The sequence below is a fragment of the Ruditapes philippinarum genome, unplaced genomic scaffold (genome assembly GCF_026571515.1).
Source record: "Ruditapes philippinarum isolate M1 unplaced genomic scaffold, ASM2657151v2 ctg2716_1_1_1_1, whole genome shotgun sequence".
In the NCBI taxonomy this organism is placed as follows: domain Eukaryota; kingdom Metazoa; phylum Mollusca; class Bivalvia; order Venerida; family Veneridae; genus Ruditapes; species Ruditapes philippinarum.
The window spans coordinates 79,427-101,322 of record NW_026863181.1 but is presented as its reverse complement, the minus strand read 5'-3'; the positions used below and the strand labels follow the sequence as shown (position 1 = coordinate 101,322).

General features: G+C 34.2%; 2 protein-coding genes across 2 annotated transcripts; both read left to right on the top strand.

Annotated features, from left to right (window-relative positions):
- Positions 1-150: 150 nt before the first annotated feature.
- LOC132721396 (uncharacterized protein C16orf52 homolog A-like) lies at positions 151-5,085 on the top strand. The gene is made up of 3 exons (XM_060705695.1): positions 151-412; positions 1,440-1,652; positions 2,682-5,085. Exons 1-3 carry the CDS (start codon positions 310-312, stop codon positions 2,867-2,869), a joined length of 504 nt encoding a protein of 167 aa, XP_060561678.1. The 5' UTR covers positions 151-309; the 3' UTR covers positions 2,870-5,085.
- Positions 5,086-10,101: 5,016 nt separating this feature from the next.
- On the top strand, positions 10,102-12,986 carry LOC132721395 (CREB/ATF bZIP transcription factor-like). The gene is made up of 5 exons (XM_060705694.1): positions 10,102-10,258; positions 10,471-10,600; positions 11,012-11,559; positions 12,136-12,262; positions 12,541-12,986. The coding sequence occupies exons 2-4, from the start codon at positions 10,479-10,481 to the stop codon at positions 12,192-12,194; spliced, it is 729 nt and encodes a 242-aa protein (XP_060561677.1). The 5' UTR covers positions 10,102-10,258; positions 10,471-10,478; the 3' UTR covers positions 12,195-12,262; positions 12,541-12,986.
- Positions 12,987-21,896: the final 8,910 nt, after the last annotated feature.

Below are 21,896 nucleotides of genomic sequence, written 5' to 3'. Positions count from 1 at the left end.
TGACAAATATAAAGTATATCTACATTTTTATTGTATTAGAATTAATATTAAGGTTAAAATAAAGAAAGATTTACGAATTTAGAGCCAAACCTTCAAGATCAAAGTAATTATTTCGTCATAATATATGAAGAAATTCTGTGAATTACTTTATACCAAAATGGAAACCAATTAGCAAAACAATCAGAAATTTTCTTGAGAATCATCAAATATTGGGTGAAAAGTAACAGTTTCACTTACATTAATGCAGTAGTAATATAACACAGCATGTAAAATTTGTGATTCCACTATTTTTATATCGAAGACGCAACTATGGACAAACTGACAGCGGTTTCAGGGATTCTTTTCTTGGTTGCTGATGTTTTTGCCATAGCAAGTCTGGCACATCCAGAGTGGATTGTCAGTGATGTAAATGGTAGGACCTAGTGCTTATATTTTCAGTTATTGTTTTATATGTAGATGTTAGCTTCGTGTTCTTTGTCGGTCAAAGTAATCTGACATGGATGATGTTTTTGTTTGATATTGTCGGATTACATAAATATCAGCTGTGAATCGTTATAATTAGTTGTTGATTGACTGAGTTCTAGGCTTACTGAGGGCCCAGCACAAAATATTAGCATGCGCTATCAAGTGCAGACCCTAGCCCAACAAATTGTGCACCAGGGCTTTTATTATGTAAACGTTGGTTGCCATTCGTGAGTAATTATATAAAACCCTGGAAGGGTTAATTTCGAAGCACAAGGTTGACTTAGGTAGTACACAGAGTATTAGCCAAAGAGATGAATTAAAGTTACATTCAAGTTTGAAGTACATGTAGGTCACTGTACAATGAGGCCTAGAATTTACACTAACTTATGACAATAATGAAGGTAAGGTAGTCCTGATAAGGGCCTACCTTTCTAGTAATCTGTGCTGTCTTTAGAAGGGCTCACACACCTTAGTACCCTTTCCTTGTCATCCCGACCACTACTTTTTGTAGGCCATTCCTAAATCTTGGCTTCAGTATCTTTATTTACTAGGGAGTTAACCAATTTGTAGTTTTTGTAATATTGTAAATTGAATTGTGGTTTATGCGTTTGCAAATGATAAGAACAAATACTTTTTACGAATGATTTTTATCACTAATATAATTATATATATACGATAATTATATACACATATGTTCAAAGAGCCTCTAGTAACATTGTACTTATTACTAACCAAAATTACTCATGTTAACATGAAATGTGTCTAATTAAGAAAATTTGGGTTGACTTGACTAATAAGGTCCTTGGTGGCTGGTCTGCAAGATCTGAAGTTTGCCAATGTCCTTGGTCTCTCAATGACATGCATGTGCCAACAGGAAGAGTGAGCTACAATTATAATTTACATTGACTAGTTCTTGATATTTATACTGACATACTTATTATTTAATATTAACATACATGCTTAATCTGTTACAGGTCACATGAGACTTGGTTTGACTCAGCACTGTCAGGTGATATATGGTCGTACAGAGATTTGCACATTTCCTCGGATATCTTTAGAATGGATGCTGACTTTGGTTCTCATTTCATTTGGTATAATGTGTCTAACTGTGACATGTGTACTGCAGATCTTGTCTCACTGGAAGAGGAATGCAATTAAATATGCTAGATGGATTGCTTTTACAGCTAGTAAGTTACTTGATAAGTGTATATTATGTACATATTTTTACAGTCCTTTCAATTTATTCATTTTGAAAGTCAGTAACACCCAAGGTTTAGCCAAAATTATCTTTCCTGTTTCGGAGCAATATGACACAAATTGTGTTGGCAAAAAAGCAAAAAAAAAACAAACAATATGCATGTATTTATCTAAGGTTTAACCGAAAGGTTGGTGTTAAAACATAATTTTAATGAAACAAATGGTACATATACAACTTCAAGGATTTTCTGATTATTTAAAATTGTCACCATGTATCCTATACAGTCCAAGCCCAATCTGATATATGCAGAATTATATAGAAACTAAGAAATTTAGGCAGTAATTGCCTATTATGGGTTAGTTACTGTTGAATGAAAGTAGAACAGTAGAACACACTGTAAGTTTAAACATACTATCTGAGCATGATTGTGTAGAAAAGTTTTGAGGTCTTTTGGAATCACTCGTGTGTCTGCCTTGTTTAAGTTAACTAACTGTAACTCTGCTTATCATAGTTGTAACCAAAGTAAGGCTAAAAGCCACAATAACTGATGTATATGCAGACACATTAATGTTTAGGAGGCTTGTGGGGTGTAACTTATTGACTGAAATACTGACTAAAGGGATACAGATTGGTCCTTATTGAAATATATAACTGAAAGGTGGAGTGTGACCTCATGGTTAAGGTCATATTGTCTGCCTCTCAACCCAATTTCAAGATCATGGGTTCAAGTCCTACTTGGGTGATGTTTCTTTATATGACACCAGTACTGGTTGGTTCCACGAAGTGGACTTGTAAGTGATTAATTTAAATTGTTATAAGTTGCAAGAGCTTGTTTCGCAATATATATGTTTAAACTCAACTAAACTCAACTCAACTAAACAATTTTTTACAAAACCAAATGACTGTTTATAAATATTACTAAATGGGATATGTTAAAAAAGATGTAAAGTGTATTGTGTTGTAAACCTTTTCAAGAAAGAGTTATTTGTAACTTACTTCTTTGAATCATATTTTTCAGTGACATTGTTCTGCCTGGCAGCTGTGATATTCCCGGTTGGATTTGCAATAGAAGAAATTGGTGGACAGCCATATAAACTTCCTAATCAAACACAAGTTGGATCATCATATGTTCTCTTCATTCTTGCCATATTTTTCACAGTGATTTCAGAACTGTTTGCTGGGAAAGTTTGCCTTCCTATGTTCTAACAGCGAAGTTTAACTATTTAAATGTTACTCACTTTAGATATTGCAAGCACTCATGTGGAGAAACTGAGTACAATGAAGTATTGACACTGTCTTGCCAGTATAGTTGGTTCTCGAAGTCTGTGGTTCTGTCATTACAGAATCAGTGTTTTGATGCACTATGACAGCTCGAAAGTTTATTAACAAGATTTGTAAAGAGCATACTTACATTATAATGTTGCAGCTTTTCATTGTCCTGTAAAAATTGAGTAGCATGTGTTAAGCAATTTTCAAGCATCCCATTACTATAACTGTTTGAAGAGAGGAAGCATACTTTTGAAGAAAATTCAATGAAAGGGAGACAACTCTTACATTCTTTCAGCTAATGTATTATGCATTTTGTTACAATTGAGTATGATATTCTCTATCAGACAAGTACAGAATGAGTTATATTTGTTGATTTACTGAATTGTTTTGATCACTTTTAAACCTGACTCCTTGGTTGGGATTTGGTCACTTGCACTTACATGTATATGTCAAGAAAGAGACTTTTCTGAGTACAATGTACATGTATATTAAATTATAAGCAACATTTTTTTAATAACATTGAACCACAATTTTTTAAAGAACCTCTTAGCTCAGATAATATTGTTTTTGTTTAACATTTTATTGTTTCACAATACAATGTATATTGATAAATAAGTGTATGTAAATGAGATCATGATCTTATTTGGATATTGTTTTGTTATATTATTAATGTTTACATTACGTGAGATCCAAGTACATGTATGAATTATGACATAAAATAGTAGACAGAGCAATCATAGCTATCAGACTTTATATTCAAAAAGTGAGAAACTAAGTTGCGTAAATGGCTATAATATATATTATATCAGTTTACTTGTTTTCAACTTTGTAAGCTAATCCAAGGCTTTAATTACAATGGCTAACATGAGCATAATTTTTTTTTTTTTAAGTCTATTAGTAATCACTATCAGAGGATATTTGTACTACCCTGTGAGATTTGAGTGTTTCTACTTGGATTTTATAAATATTATTATATTTAAATGATGTCTAATTTATTGTGTATAGTTTTAAATTAGCTTTGTTTTACATTGTTTTTTTTACATTCATTAAATGGTACAAAGTATAAGGGTCAGTGGTATGACAGCATAGCTAGTGCATACAACATATATTTAAACTTGCATGTACTTATACTAAAAAATATCTGACATTAACTGATATTTCTCATTGCTTACCATTTCTATATATCAGGGCAAATAAAATTATTTTAATATATAGCTACACAGGTCTTTTATGCTCTGTTACAAGTTTTGCTATTTGTCTGTAAGATAAAAGATCAATTGATTATTAATTAGTATAAGGGGACCATTTTGATGGAGGTTGGGTATATTTATAAAATGCATAATTATTTTAACATTAAGAAACTTTAACCTAATATCACAAGGACACATTAAAAGGAACAATAAAATCGTTATTTAAAACAGGTGGGCAAAAGTGAATTGTAATTTGTTCGATGTAGTACTTGCATTCCTTACATTTTGCAACAATAAATAAATGTATGGGTCCTATGTGACTTCATACGGTATACTTTAACTTTACTGTTTATGGGTATGCATGCAATAATAATTTCTTAGAGACAATGTTCACATATTCATGTATACATTTGAGCCGCGTCATGACAAAACCAACATAATGGGTTTGCGACCAGCATGGATCCAGACCAGCCTGCGCATCTGCGCAGTCTGATCAGGATCCATGCTGTTCGCTTACAAACCCTATAGCAAGTAGAGAAACTGATAGCGAACAGCATGGATCCTGATCAGACTACGCAGATGCGCAGGCTGGTCTGGATCCATGCTGGTCGCAAACCCATTATGTGGGTTTTGTTATGACACAGCTCATTTATATTGCTTGTAAATCCTTGAAGCACCACACCATAAGAGACATGGGCTAGAAGTATTAAGCCAGGCCGACATACACACCTGTGCAAATTGACTATGGCAAACTTGAATTCCCTTACACTAAAAATGGACTGAGCTAAGTTAGAGGCAGGTGAAGTCCATTACTTAAAATAAGCAGAGAAATGGTTAAGTAGGTTACAAGTAAATAGTCAAGATTGATGCAATTCTGTTTAATATACATGTATTATGAAAAGTACTTTAGCTTGTTTCTTTACATTGTTATGAAATATTGTAATAAAATTGTTTAAAAACTGATGTGGTTTTTATATCTCATAACTCATAATGTTACAAACTTGCAGAATTCAGTTCTTTTGCACCAGTTGTAATTGAACCATCGGTTTGTCCATCCGTCTGTCTGTACAAGGTAAAGTTATCCTGGAAAATTGGATATAACCTAAGTTATACCTGTATCAATGGCTTCATAATTAGCACACATTGTACTAAACAATCTGGGGAAGTTACATATGATGACTGTGGCATCTACTTTCCTCAGTTAGTACCCGTTTTTTAATAGAATTTATGTATGTTCAACCTATTCCTGCAAGTTGGATTTTCAGAACCACTTACTTTTGTACATGTGCACTAACATAGATTTGATCTTTGATATTGATTGAACTAGTAAAATCAGTTAACCTAGATATTGACCTTATACATGTTTTTCATTTATAGCGTTTCTTGTCCTTAACACTTTTTAGTCAGATGAGCAATAATAGCCATCCTGGTCCTCTCTTTTTACTTTTATTTGCTCTTTATGAATTTTGAAAACTCTACTGTTAATTATACATGTACAGGTTATATAATTGATTCAGGCCAGCACATGACTAAGATGTAACTTGACTCAAATCTGAACCAACGACTTCTTATTAGCATACTTTCTAATCAATACAAAGACCATGATCCTGTCTAGAAAGTTTACATGTTTGAGCATCATCCATTTCACCCTTTCATCTCCCTTTAATGCACTTGTATTTATGTTAACCAGGTCTTACATGAAATGTTGTTTTATAGGCAGCCTTCTTTTTTGATGTTAAGTTTGGTAAATCAAGTCCAGTTAAAAACTCTTTCTCCAAAGGTATTTAAAAGTTTCTCCTGTAATTTTAATGTTGTGTTCACAGTTGTGTAAGGTATACGAGAAAATTACCATGATGTTTCTTACAGTAGATTGAAAGAACTTATTGTGTTAATCATATGCCTCAGTCTCACTCTAATAATACAATTCATTATGTTAATGTTATGCATCAAATGGTGAGGTAATTGTCAGAGTTACTTATGGAGTCTAATAAAAATATGGTTGTAAGGTATACTATCAATGCTTTGAATCAAAGTTCTGTGTGCACCAACAGAGGGCTGAAGCTAAAGCAAAAATGGGGGAAGAATAAATATTAAATTGTTTAAAAGTATTGTTTTATTTTCTTTGATCTCAATTATAAAATAATAGATACTTTTTATGTTATCGAAGAATATGCATTTCCATGGTCATCTCAAATGCTGTCCACTTTTACAGATAATTTAAAATTATTAAAGTTCTTAACAGCTATAGATGGTGTTAGTCTACATGTGTGCACTCAGATCATTGCCATGATAAGTAAAGGGCCAAGAAGCTGGAGTGTTTCAACAATATAGTAGATTAAATCTAATCTTAAGTAACCTGAATAGTTTAACAGCAGATGCAAATACTGAAAGATCAAACTTCTAAGTTGTAATTATATCCCTCGCTTTCCAAATCAACAAAATTCGGCAATTAATCCAATTTTAATCTCATATAATTCCTTGTTCCTAACTGTCTCAGGGCTGGGAATCAAAACTGCGTCGTATCCTACAAAATGTAAACAAACGCCGCCATCTTGGAACGAAAAACGTATGTTTTTGTTTATAACTTTTTTTGTTGGAAATGACTGAAAACCAGATATATGTATTAACACGCTACACTATTTTCCGCTTCGTTCGGTATATGTTGCTTGCACAACTATTTTGTAAAACAAAAGTTATAGCGAACTTGCATCTCGAAGCGGGGCAGAATTTTTATGAAAATGTGTGGATACGACGCAGTTCATATTGCTTTATCTATCGTTTTTTCCTTCAAATCAATTATATATTTGTTTCAGAGTTCACCATAAACTTCAAAATATAATTTTGCATCATTTACTAAAATTTCATTAAAAAGAGATGTTTTTTTTCTTAGAAAATAATGATTTTTACGAAATGATACGACGCAGTTGAAAATAAAATATGATACGACGCAGTTGTATTTTTGGCAGTCCTTTCAACTGAGATAATTTTGGCAAAATATTTCTATTTTATGGAATAATCACTTGCGCTAGATAAAAAAAAACAAGATCATTTGCGGTGTATAGCAATGTTCTGTTGCTTTTGATTATTTAGAATACATTGTGTCATGTCCAATATAAAATTTAATTTGAAAGTTTACATTGCGGAAGCTACTTTTCAGTTAAACATGTTACCTAATTGATCATAATATCTGAAATATTTTTTATATTTTCCTGTAGGTTCAATATTATCCCTAATTTTTTTCGCAAAAAAATATAGAAATCTATTAACTTGAATTCATGTTGGCTAGCTACGCTCTAAGTTAACTGTGGTTCTGCATGTTCTGGGTAATGACTGCTTTTTTGTGGTTTGTTTTCAAACTTTCACTCTACACATTAGCTTTATTAGGGGCGAGGACCTCGGTGCGCCTTTGTGCATTATTTCAGGCAAAATGTTGCACCTGCAGAGAACCATCGACATTTTGAAACTAGCTTCATAGGTTTTCCACACGAAAGAATAAAAAGTCCCTGGTGGTTTTTGAATTCATAGCAGTTCAGGTCAAGTGATTTGAATTCAGTAAACATAAACAGCTCGGCCACGGTCGGACACACCTTTCTGATTTGTTTTTTCAACAAAATTTGTTAACGTCAGCTGTACAAATAAGCAGCTTTTTTAATAACTTCTGGCGTGAAGTTATAAGATTATAAATATTTGAATTAATTATAAAGAGACAATTAAATTTCTTATTTCGATATGACTAGCAGAGAAATTTTTCAATGTAAACAGGGGGTAATCCTCTGTGAAGTCCTTTTCTGAAAACCTTTGTTTAAGTTTTCAGGCAATTCATTATCAAATAAAAATCACATTTTAGTATGAAGGTATGTTAAGATGCCATATAGAGCTCTAGTCTGTTGAAAATTTGATGCGATAATCTGACCTTAATTTTCTGTTTAATATTGTGAAAACTTCTTTAATACTGTTGAAAGATCATGTCTGCCTATATCTGTATCAAATTTATCGGTGCACAGCGTAAAATACCTTTGCAAAACGGACACCTTCATTACAAAATAATCTGTAGTTGTATCATATGTAACTCGATTTTGAAAATTTAAAGTTTTTTAATGGAGAAGAATGAAGTACTTAAGTGCAAATATAGAAAATACATTCCGTAGACCTTTCCTCATCGGCGATAAAGAAATGCAATACGACAAAATCAGAGGTAAAGTTCCGCGGCGCTAAATATAAAATGACTAACGGAACGCATAACCTACTTGCAAAAATATATTGTAGCTTAACCATTTATAATATAATTTTAAAAATTTAATGTTTCAAAATAATAAAGGTCATCTGTTCTCACCGATTATTAAGAAAATGAATACAATAAAATCGGCACGTAAAATACATAAGTAATAACGGAATTGACGGAAATTATTGCTCATTACAAGTAACAAAGGTAGGCATGCAATTTGCGCATAGCTCTCTTCCGAATAGCAAGAGACCTTTTCAAAATTTGTAATTTTTTCTCTCTTTTTTTTTTAAAAAAAAAAAGTCATTCCTGATTAATACTAGTATAGGGGTTCAAAGGAGAGGTTACACTGGAATATTGAATTTTGTATCAAAAATAGTAATCACTCCCATTTCGAACTCACGGGAAAATTTTAGAAGCATGCTAAGGCAACACTGGAACACGTTATCATATGGGTGTGCGATCACGTGTTTATTGCACAATGTATCTTGCATTTTGATACAGTTTTTTTTCGGAATTTGTAGATGCTTAATATGATAGGTACTTAAATGCAGCCTTAATAGAATTGTATTACATTTCCATTTTTAATGGAAACCAATGAGTGACCTCTGCTTTTGACTTAAGTTGTAAACAAGAAATGTTGTTGGACGTTATTAGCATACCTAGCACATAATTTAAATAGACTAAGTTTAAAACCAATATGCAGCCTGCAATGAAAATACAACTGCGTCGTATCATATTTTATTTTCAACTGCGTCGTATCATTTCGTAAAAATCATTATTTTCTTTGGAAAATAAACATCTCTTTTAATGGAAATTTAGTAAATGATGCAAAATTATGTTTTGAAGTTTATGGTGAACCTCTGAAACAAATATATAATTGATTTGAAGGAGAAACGACTAGATAAAGCAATATGAACTGCGTCGTATCCACACAATTTCATAAAAAAATTCTGCTCCGCTTCGAGTTGCAAGTTCGCTATAACTTTTGTTTTACAAAATAGTTGTCTAAGCAACATATACCGAACGAAGCGGAAAATAGTGTAGCGTGTTAATACATATATCTGGTTTTCAGTCATTTCCAACAAAAAGAGTTATTAACAAAAACATACATTTTTCGTTCCAAGATGGCGGCGTTTGTTTACATTTTGTAGGATACGACGCAGTTTTGATTCCCAGCCCTGTGTCTTAAGTTTATGATCAGGGAAAGTAATCACTGCTTGGAGTAACAATAATTCGGAAATCCTGCTAATTAGCAAATAGCGGAGATAGTTTAATGAATGAAATTGTGTTAGAGATGATAGTTTTAAGTTTTTATTTGACAAAAAAAACTGTACTCAGTACCCTGGTTTCAAAATCATTGTCAAAGCACTTTTGCACAATGTTATTGCATACTATGTAAGCTGGAAGGAAAATATTTAGTGGTGTTTAGACATAGTTATCAAACTTACGGAAATAACCAAAGTCATACGGTTATACCGGATATATGTAATGATATTCTGAGCTGGTAGAATTTTGTATGTAAGCAATATTTTCCTTTGATTTTTTAAAATGTTGCTCACAGTATGTCAATAATACAAGATTTTTTTCTAAAATTGTTTCATTTGGGAAAGTATGTTCGAAATAATATACGTTTATCTGTGAACTATTTTGAACGAGCGGAATGCTAAAACAAGTAATTAGGTCAACGTTTTCAAACGTTTTTGACTGTGTCATACCTGAAAATAACTACCAATCAAAATATTTCATATTTTAACTTTGACCAATCAAATCATCTCACAATTTGCTGATACTGCTAAAACGTATCGAAAACGTTTCGCTTGTTTATATATCACGCGACAACCGCACTACTTTTACATTCGTTGAAAAAGAACAGACTTGGGACGTAGGACTGTTAAAACAGACTTTAAAATTGTAATTGTTTGTAACATTTTAACATTTAAAAATTTGATTTTAAGTCTGTCGTGTTAAATTTTTTGTATCAGAACTTGTTTAAGCTTTAATTTTAGATCTGTAGTTGAATAAAACTGTGATCTGATTGATAAAAAAAAAACAGAAACAAAAACATTCGAATCTCTATTTAAAGATGGCAAGTGATCTTAATTTTTCTGTTCCTTGTTTATTAGATCAGCTGATGGACAGCCAAGTTATCCGATGTGACGTCGATTTTGGGATGACCGTAGATCCTGTGTTTGCTAGCAAGGCCTCGCCCAGTCACGAGTCGGACAGCGGTTGTTCAGACATGAGTGAGGTTAGGTCAGTATCGCCTCTTAGTGAAGTTGATTTTAATTCAGCAAATGATGATCAGGTAAAGTTGTTTGATTTTGATTCGGTGGCAGAAGACGAACTTGATCAGGAACTTGAATCATACCTAGCAGTTCCACTTACAGAAGAACATAGAAATCTTAAAACACCAGAAGCTATGGTTCATGATATTGATAGACCATCAATAAATTTACAATCTAGAGGTTCACCAGACATAGATGTTGAATCAGATTGTAATGATCAAGATTATGTTCCTCAGGCAGAGCGACAGTCTCGGGGTCGTATAATTCAATCGAGAGCATTAATGGTAAGGAAAGCTGCTGAAGTGAAACGATGTGCACCAGTTATTCAGGTACCCACTGTGACCAATATTCAAACTGATCTTCATATTTTACCTTCTAGTTCAAAAGTTGGCAGCTTTGCCGGGAAAAACAGTAAGGCAGCACCAGCAGTGAAAGTGGTAAAGGTTGTCAAGACTGCAGCCCAGTCCAAACAAGAGATTGACAATGAACTTCTTCAAGCTCTTGATGACAGAAACAAGAAGAATGCCGTTCAAGCAAAGTTAAATCGTGAGAAAAAGAAGGTCTATATTAAAGGTTTAGAGGATGAGATTGAAGAATTGAAGTGTGAAAATTTCACTCTCAAAGAGAGAAATCAGACTGTAACAAATGAAAAAAATGAACTACAGGAAGAAGTTGAGTATTTGAGAAGTGTTTTAGCGAATCAAAGTGCATTATCTGGTCTATTGAAGAATATTGGAAATGTTGAAAATGTGAAGCTGACCTCTTCACTTCGTCGTAAGAGAGGAGCTGATCTTGACCATGATTATCATAATTCAGCTAAAGTCGCTAAGAAGTCAGGGAAGAAAACAGCGGGGATTTGCTTACATGTCGACCAAGGAAGTGTTTCACTGGAATTCTGTTCTAAATGTGCCTCAATGGCTAAATCAGGTGAAAAGGAGGGTAATTCATGAGGGTCATGGTTGTGAATAATAAGGATATGATAATGTTAATAGCATTGAACAAGTGTGCTGCACCGACTGAAACCAACAGTTAATTACTGCTAAATATGATGCTTGGTTGGTAAGCCAAGTGATATTTTTGTGCTGCACCGACTGCAACCAACAGTTAATTACTGCTAAATATGATGCTTGGTTGGTAAGCCAAGTGATAGTGTACAGTATAAAGTGATGGTGTGTAAAAAGTTGTAATTTGAGTAAGAATACTGAAACAGAGAATAGTGAGGTTCTCTGTGAAACAAAATGTGTAATAATGAATTGTAAAAATGAGAGTTTTTCACAGTATATTTCATAGCTCAGCTTTTTATTTTCAGGTATGTCTTCAATTTTATGAAATTCTTTTATTACCTGGTACTTTTGACAGTTCAGTTGATGTTTTGTGTTACAATTGGTTTAAAGCAATGATTTTTACTTTGAAAAGCTCTTGTTTGTGTTAATTTTGACTCTGTGATAGTTGATAAGAAAAAAACAACAAGTCTAATCTTAAATATCTAGTTCTACATTTTAGATGATGCAGAGTGGCGGTGGCTAACCCGAATGTGGGCTGTCTTTCATATTCAACCTTGAGAGGGGTTATTGCACATTTCCTGACCCCATGAGAGCGTGCTGCTAGTGCGCCAATTAATATAAATTCGGTAAGGTATCTTGCATGTTGCAAGCCTTTTTAAGATGAGCTGCCTGTTGATTTAAATAATTTGTAATTTCTTGGGAAGGTTCTCGATCAAACTGCATGGAATTTTGTCAAATATTAACTCTTTTCCCATAATTGATGAAATTTCCCATAATTGATGAAAAGTAAATATCTTGTATAGATAAATTTACCTTCATATTACACTAATTTCATGTTAAAAGTTTACCTGTATTCATACATGTTTTACATTTTCAATATTTAATTGCTCATTTTGTTTAACAGAAATCCGGTATCGAGATTGGGGAGAGAAAAGTTGTACATGGCAAGTTAAAAGTCCAAGAATTAAGGAAAGGAAAAAGGGTGGTATTGGTAGTAATGATACTCATTGTATATATGAAAGAAATTGTGTAATTTATGTTCTCATTTACATTTTTAACATGTTCACATATTTGAAAATGTTCACTTTTAATGACCAACATAATTTTTTATTTCTTTTGTGTACAGAATTTGTTATTTTTATATTATGTATATGATTATGAAATAAGTGCTAGAATTTAATAATACGTACAGTCATGTTTTGTAAAAAAATTGATAAAGTTTGCAATTTTCAATTATGTTCCTGCAATGTAGTATATTTGATTGTGATTATTTATGTATTATTTTGTCAGCCGTAAAATGTTGATTTGCACTACTTTGAAAATATTAAATGTGTTGAAAATGTTAATAAATTTTTGTTATTAATAGCAGAGGATACTGCTGTTAGAAGTATTTTTCAGGTCTCGCCAATGAATTCGTATATCTGGCCCTAGACTGGCAATCCAAATAAAAATCATTGCTCTTCAATGGCACATCTACTTCAGAGAAGGTAATTTATAGCTGCTTTCTGTACCATGTTCTTGTATCATGTGACTTGAATATTTTAGGTTTGAACATAAGGCATGCGATTCTTCTGGGGAACAATATGCACCACATGATGAAACTGTTATATTAAGGACGTTTTCATATAGACATGTAGGCAAAATTAAAACTGTTCAATAGAATTTCTTAAAAAATTGGCATATTGTTAGAATATGATAACAGAAACATTTTAAGGCAAAAAAAAATTGGGGTACCGTTCGTATTTTCAAGTTATGCTGCCCTTGAATTGGACTTTTTCGTTAAATTCAAGGGCAGATAATTTGAAATGAAAAAAAAGCAATCATTTTTTTCTTATTAATTTCATGAAGCTTACCTTTGTTTTTAGTTGATATGCAAAATTTCAAGAAGGAATTTAAAAGTGGATAATTTTTTCTTCCACTTACATTCTTTAAAACACTGGTGCAATTTTTCTTAGAGAAATGGCCTTTTTTTAAGAATTTTTAAGAGTATCTATTTTATTTAAAAAAATTAACCAAAATATAAAAGGGGAATTTGTTTTTTTAACGGGGACTTGGAAAAATTTTTTAATTTTTAGAGTTATTTTTCCTTGATTATAAAAATTTTGAATTTTCCCTTTTTCGCATTAACTCAAAAAAAGAAAGGTAAAAAAAAACCCAAATGTGTAAAACCCTTAGTTTACCTTGGTTATTTTTTGATTTTATTTAGTATTTTTGATTAGATTGCTTAGTAAAAAATTTTTCAATTTTCAACTTGTGTCGATGTAATCCAAAAAGAATATTGAATCAGCCATGTATAGTTGTGCACCTGCGTATGTTCGTCTTGGATTTTTTTTAGTATTTTTTAGAGTTATGCCCTTGACTTAAGAAATTTTTTATATTTTCAACTGTCTGCTCGCATGTTACTCCAAAAGAATTTATGACATAGAGTCAATTAAACCTAATCGGAAGGGTGCTCTAGCATATTTAGTTTTTGCCCACCATGGGGTTATTGCATTGTGCGATTTATCAGTAATTTGTAGAATTATTTCCCTTGACTGACGTGAAAAACTGTTTCATAAATGATTGTTATTCAGCATTCCTTGAGTGCATTGAGTTAGAATCGAACAACTTATACAGCGAATAAATGTATCATCATCACTTAATTAAAGAAATAATGTATTCACATCACTGTGAAGCCTATTGCCAGCCTGCGGACTTTGGAGTTACTTGCCCTATAGACATTACAGTAAGTATAAATTTGCCCAATTTTCAGATTGCTTCATTGCCATAGCCTCACAAAAATATTATTCACATGTAGGCCTTGAAAAGTTTACAAGAATGTTAGGTCAGCATGTATACTTATGGCACCTTGGAGTTTGCTTGTGGATTTATTCAGATTATGTCAAGATTCTCTTGCCCTTATACATAGCTAAAAGCATATTTTGTTTCAAAAAATATTTGACCTAAAAAGTCATAAGATTGACAGGTAACAGTGGCGCGCGCTGCAGGCGCACCATGCCTCCTATGGCACAAATTATCTAGTTTTTAGGCCTTAAATCGCTTTCGTTATCTATAACTTCCGTAACACATGCCAAGTATTAGAAATTCTATTGCAATCAGTTTTAATTTTGCTATTATGCATCTATATGAAAACTCCGAAATCGTCCTTAATAGGTTCCAATTTTGCTTACTGAAATCCCGGTAGTATTGAATCCAGTAAGACTCTAGAATGCAGTACTGCTCAGACTGTCCAGAAATTGCCCTGCTAAAAGATTTTCATGAAAAAACATATTTTAGTACATGCTGAATAATTATGCAATTTTCCATGCTTTCTAGGCTAACTATTTTCTATCACAAACAAAAGTACCAAAACATTGCCTGAAACTTTATTAACTTGTACCAATGCTATACATCTTAAATGGACTTTTCAAAAAAACACATTTTAGCAGAATCAGCCTCAATTTACTGGCTTAAATAGCGCATATGGTTCTGCACCATGATCAGATGCTCACAATGATATGTACAGTCCTGATCTTGAGTCTGCCATAGATTATGCATTGAAAGATTATGTAGTCACCGCGCCAGACTGTTATTCAGTAAAGTTGAGCGCGCAAATTATAGACTCATGACATATGCTTTAAGTTTTTACTTGCCATTATTTGTATGAAAACTGTTTTATATTTCATATTGTCACTAGCGTACAAGTTCACTGATACAGCGGGAGCTATGCTATCCGTTAACCAGAAAGGAGCTGGAAGTAAGACGCGTTGCCATATCTTGATTGAATTATCATCAGACCTTTGTGGTAAATTCAGGCATTTTATAGTCCTTGCCCCCCATATGAAAACGTATGCTCTTAATTGGCCATCCTAGTTTGTGCATTAAGACAAGAAATGTGCATCTTTGTAATGCCGTTATACATGCACTACAGAGCCAAGATATGCATATTGTGCACACTCTTGGTACAGCTTTCATTTGCATTCAGCTTTACTATTTCGTCTGTATCATGATCACCCAATTGTGATCCATATGCTAAGATCACCGTCCCCCCTATGCTCTCGTCAAGCACGTTTGATTTACATCCTAGCATGAGTCTACATTCTTATTCCAAATATTGATCATACCTTATTGTACTGTAAAAGCACTTTTGATCACCAAGATGTCTAGGCAAATGTTGATCAACCACTTTGCCATCACCTATAGATGTCTAGTCCAAATATTGATTACCCTACAGTGTCAACACTTGCATCACCCTAGATGTCATGTCCCAAATATTGATTACCTAGTACTCAGTTCAACACTTTGATCATACTATAGTCTGTCCAAAATATGCATAACCTGTATGTCTGTCAACACGTTTAATCACCCTGGTAGATCAATGTTCCAAATATTGATATACACTATGCTCTGGTCAACACTTTGATCACCCTTAAAAGTGCTGTTCCAAATATTGATATCGTCATGTCTGATCAACACTATTTGACTCCAAGATGTCTGTCCAAATGTGCATTACCTATGATCATTACTTTGATCAGCCTAAGACTGTCTGTCCAAATATTTGCATAACCCTATGTCTCGTACAACACTTTTATCACCCTAGATGTCCTGTCAAATACATGATACCTAATAAGTCTGTTCATACATTTAAATCACCCTGTTAGCCATCAGTACTAGTCCAAACATTGATTAAAGCCTTAACTAGTTCTTGTCATACACTATTGATACAACCTAGATGTACTTGATACCAAATATGAATATACCCTATAGTCTTGTCCAACACTTTGATTCACACTAGCATTAGTGGTCTGATAACAAATATCTGATCACCCCATATAGTTCTGCATCCGTACCATCTATGATCACCCTGTATGCATGTCTGATTCCAAAAATATGCTTAGATTACCTCTATGCTCTGTCAACACTTTATATCACCATATATGTCTGTCCAAATATTGATTACCCTATGATCATATGATCAACCCATAGATGTCTGTCCAGAAGCATTGATGGTACCCTATGTCTCTTCAACACTTTGATCACCCTAGATGTCTGTCCAAACATTGATTACCTTATGTCTGTTAACACTTTGATCACCCTGTTGATGTCTGTCAAAATATTGATTACTCTTTGTGTGTCAACACTTTGATCATCCTAGATGTCTCGGTCCAAATATTAATCACCTATGTCTATACACCCACTTTGATAACCCTTCAGTGTCTGTCCAGAACATGATGTGCCTTTATGCTCTGTCAACACTTGATCAGCAAGATAGTCTGTCCAAATTATATGCATTCACCAATGTCTGTCAACACTCGTGTGAGTGTCTAGATGTCTGTCCAAAATATTGATCACCCTGTCTGTCAACAATTTTGATCACCCTGTAGATGTCTGTCCAAATATTGATTACCTTATGTCTGTTGTCACTTTGATCACCCTGTTGATGTCTGTCCAAATATTGATCACCCTATGTCTGTCAACACTTTGATCACCCTAGATGTCTGTCCAAATATTGATTACCCTATGTCTGTCAACACTTTGATCACCCTAGATGTCTGTCCAAATATTGATTACCCTATGTCTGTCAACACTTTGATCACCCTAGATGTCTGTCCAAATATTGATTACCCTATGTCTGTCAACACTTTGATCACCCTAGATGTCTGTCCAAATATTGATTACCCTATGTCTGTCAACACTTTGATCACCCTAGATGTCTGTCCAAACATTGATTACCCTATGTCTGTCAACACTTTGATCACCCTGTAGATGTCTGTCCAAACATTGATTAAAGTGTTGACATTACTATGTCTGTCGTCACTTTGATCACCCTGTTGATGTCTGTCAAAATATTGATTACCCTATGTCTGTCAACACTTTGATCACCCTGTAGGTGTCCTGTCCAACATTGATTACCCTAATGTCTGTCAACATTTTGAATCAACCTGTAGATGTCTTGTCACAAAACGATGATTAAAGTGTTTGACAGTTACATTCTGATCGTCACATATTATTGATCACCTCTGTTGATGTCTGTCAATAATCATTATGTACCCTATTCGTTCAACAAACTTTTGCAATCACTCCTGATGTTTTACAAAACATTGATTACCATGTCTGGTTCCCCCAACACCTTTTTTTTATACTTTGATCCAACCCTAAGATGTTTGTCCAAACTTGAGATTACCCTATGTCCAGTCAACAACTTGATCACCCTAGAATGTTTGTCCAAACCCCTTTGAATCCAACTCCTGATTCCTGTCAACACCTGTTGATACCCCTGTTGATGTCTGTAAAATAATTTGATTACCTTGTGTGTCAGCTTGATCGAATCCTAGATTCTGTCCAAATATTTATCACTCTATGTCTGTCCAAAACCACTTTTATCACCCTAGAGTCTGTCTCAAAATATTGATTACCCCTATGTCTGGTCGACACTTTTGGATTCACATGAAGATGTCTGTCCAAATATTGAATTAACCCTATTGTCTGTTTTGTCACTTTGATCAAACCTGTTGCATGTCCTGTCTAAAATATTGATTATCCCTATTTGTCAACACTTTGAATACCCTGTGTTCTGTCCAATACATTGAATATTAACCTATGTCTGTACATAACACTTTCGATCACTCCTGTAATGTTGTCCCAAACATGTGATTACCTTGTCGTCAACACTTTGATCACCCCTGTAGATGTCTGTCCAAACATTGAATTAAAGTGTATGACCTTCCTATGTCTGTACCGTCACTTTGTCAACCCTGTTGAAAAATGTCGTGTCAAAATATTGATTCCCTATGTCTGTCAACACTTTGATTCACCCTGTAACGTGTGCTGGTCCACAACATTGATTACCTATGTCTGTCCAACACATTGGATCACCCTGTCGATGTCTGTTCCAAACATTAGATTAAAGTGTTTGACTATTACTATGTCTTCGCAACAATTGATCACCCTGTTGATGTCCTGTCAAAATATTATACCTATGTCTGTCACACTTGATCAATCCTAGATGTCTGTACAACATTGATCCTAGTCGCAACACTTTGATCACCCTAGATTGTTTTTCCCAAACACTTGATTACCCTAATGTCGTCAACACTTTTGATCTCACCTAGATGTTTGTCCAAACTTATCACCTTGTCTTCAACACTGCTTTGCATTCACCTTTGTTGATGTCTTGTACAAATATTGATTACTCTTTGTGGTGTCACGCTTTGATCATCTAGATGGTCGGCCCAATATATTTATCTACTCTATGTCTGCAACACTTTATCACCCTAAGATCTGTCCGAAATATTGACATTACCCTATGACTGCCTTCGACACTTTGATACCATGTAGATGTCTTCGTCTCAAATCTATTTGATTACCCTATGTCTGTTGTCACTTTTGATCACACCTGTTTATGTCTGTCCAAATAAATTGACTCACCACCTAGTGTCTGGTCACACTTTGATAACCTGAGGTGTCCTGTCCAAACATTGATAAACCTATGTCTGTCAACGACTTTGATCAACCCTAGAAGTCTGTCCAAATATTGATACCCCTATGTCTGTCAACACTATTATTCACCCTAGATGTCTGTCCAATTATATTGAGTTATCACTATGGTCTGTCCCAGTCAAACTTAATCACCCTGTACGATGTCTGGTACAAAATTGATTACCCTATGTGTCAACACTATGATCACCCAGATTCTGTCCAAACCCTTGAATCACCTTGTCAACACTTTGATCACTAAGAGTCTGTCAAATATATTGATTACCTACTGTCAACACTTATCAATCCTAGATGTCTGTCCAAAATATTTATCACCATGTTACTATCACACTTTGATAACCCCTAGTGTCTGTCCAAGAATTGATTACGTTATGTCTGTCAACACTTTGGAATCAGCCAAGAAATGTCGTCCAAAATATTGAATTACCCTATGTCTGCAACAGACTTTGATAAACCTCTAGGTGTCTGTCCAAATATTTTATCACGTCTATGTCTGTCAACACATCTTGATCACCCTGTAGATGTCTGTCCAAGATAATTGATTACCCTTTTCTGTCAACACTTGATCACCTGTAGATGTCTTGTCCAAATATGATTACCCTATGTGTTTGTCCTTTGAATTCACCCGTTTAATTGTCTGTCCACAATATTGATCACAAGTATGTCCACACTTTTTTGTATAACCTAGGTGTCTGTCCCAATCATTGATAACCCTATGTCTGTCCAAACACTTTTGATCAACCCTAGATGTCCTGTCCGAACTAATTGAATTACCCTATGTCTGTCATGCACTTTAATCACCCTGTAGATGTCCTGTCCCAAATATTGATTTACCCTATGGTCTGTCAACACTTTGATCACCTAGATGTCTGCACAAACATTGATTACCTTATGTCTGTCAACCCCTTTTGATCAGCCTAGATTCCTGTCCAATATTAATTACCCTATGTCTGTCAACACTTTGATCAATCCTAGATGTCTGTCCAAATATTTATCACTCTATGATCTGTCAACACTTTTGATCACCCTGTAGATGTCTGTCCAAATATTGATTACCCTATTTTTGTCGTCACTTTGATCACCCTGTTGATGTCTGTCCAAATATGATCACCCTATGTCTATCACACTTTGATAACCCTAGTGTCTGCCCAAACAATGGATTACTATATTCTGTCCAACAACATTCGATCAGACCTAGATGTCTGTCCAAAATTGATAACCTATGTCTGGTCAGACACTTTGGATATCCCTAGATTGCCCTGTCCAAACATTGTTACCTACATGGTCTGTAAACACTTTTTGATAACCCCTTAGGTGTCTCTGTCCAAAATATTGATTACTTATGTTGGTCCACACTTTTATCAGCCTAGATGTCTGTCCAATATTAATACTATCTGTCAGTCCAACTTTGATCATCATTAGATCGTCCCAAAATATTGATTACTAACTGTCTGGTCCCAAACACTCTTGATAATCCTAGATCTTAGCAAGATATTGATAACCCTATGTCTGTCACACTCTTTGGATCAGATCCAAGATGATCTGTCCAAATATTATTACCCTAATGTCCGTCCAACAACTTTGATCACCTAGAATGTCTGTCCAAATGTTGATTCCCTATGTCGTGTCGTCACTTTGATCACTCTGTTGATGTCCCTGTCCAAAATATTGATTTCCGTCTATGTCCTGTAAACACTTTGATCAGCCCAAGAATGTCTGTCCAAATAGTGATTACCCTAAAATGTCCTTGTCAACACTTTGATCACCCTAGATGTCTGTCCAAAATGTTGATTACACCCTATGTCTGTCGTCATTGATCACCCTGTGATGTCTGTCCAAATAATTGATTTACCCTATGGTCTGTCAAACACTTTGATCAGCCGTAAGATATTCTGTCCAAATAAATTGATGTACCCTATGTCTGTCAACACTTTGATAACCCTAGGTGTCTTGCCCAAATATTGAATCACCCTGTCAACACTGTGATCACCCTGTAGATGTCTGTCCATAATATTTGATAACCCTAATGTTCTGTTGTACACTTTGAAATCACCTCTGTTTGATGTCTGTCCAAACATTGATTACCCTATGTCTGTCAACACTTTGATCACCCTAGATGTCTGTCCAAACATTGATTACCCTATGTCTGTCAACACTTTGATCATCCCTAGATGTCTGTCCTGACTTAGATAACCCTATTTCTAGTCAGTCAGTCTAAATTTTGATTTTCACACTGTTATCACTGTATGACTAACCAAACTTTGATCTGTCTGTGAACAACCCCACTTTATCTGTTGTCATTGATCACCAAAACTCTTTCAACACTTTAATCACCCTGACTATGAAAACATTGATCTCCTGATGTCAATCCAAATATGGATCACACCATGATTGTTCTAGCTTTGATCACCCGAATAACTGCCCGTGCTTTATCAGTCTTTGTTAGTGCTTGATCACTTACTGACTTTCCACACTTGGATAACTGTATGTCTGTCGATCTTAACCATATTGAGGAAAGTTTTTTCTAAAAGCCCTCTACTAAATTGTTAAATTCATGATTGCCATGATAAACAAAATCTTGCATTATGTTGTAAGTTCCACTTTTCAAAATCAGTTGAGCTATTGTCATGACCATCTCAAGAGCTATTTACTTTAAGCACATTTCTGGTTGTAGAGGTAATCCGACACTAAATCAGATTTTTTGCAATATCCTATCTTTGTGTATATATATCGTCTGGTACTTTAAATTCATCCCTGTCCCAAAGTCGTCACACAGTATAAACA

Bases quoted from the DNA above. Each gene is read 5' to 3' on its own strand.
- LOC132721396 (XM_060705695.1), top strand. From the start codon at position 310: ATGGACAAACTGACAGCGGTTTCAGGGATTCTTTTCTTGGTTGCTGAT. The intron at 413-1,439 runs GTAGGACCTAGT...AATCTGTTACAG, and splicing joins GATTGTCAGTGATGTAAATG to GTCACATGAGACTTGGTTTG. The intron at 1,653-2,681 runs GTAAGTTACTTG...CATATTTTTCAG, and splicing joins ATGGATTGCTTTTACAGCTA to TGACATTGTTCTGCCTGGCA.
- LOC132721395 (XM_060705694.1), top strand. From the start codon at position 10,479: ATGGACAGCCAAGTTATCCGATGTGACGTCGATTTTGGGATGACCGTA. The intron at 10,601-11,011 runs GTCAGTATCGCC...TTTACCTTCTAG, and splicing joins TCAGACATGAGTGAGGTTAG to TTCAAAAGTTGGCAGCTTTG. The intron at 11,560-12,135 runs GTGAAAAGGAGG...TCTACATTTTAG, and splicing joins TGCCTCAATGGCTAAATCAG to ATGATGCAGAGTGGCGGTGG.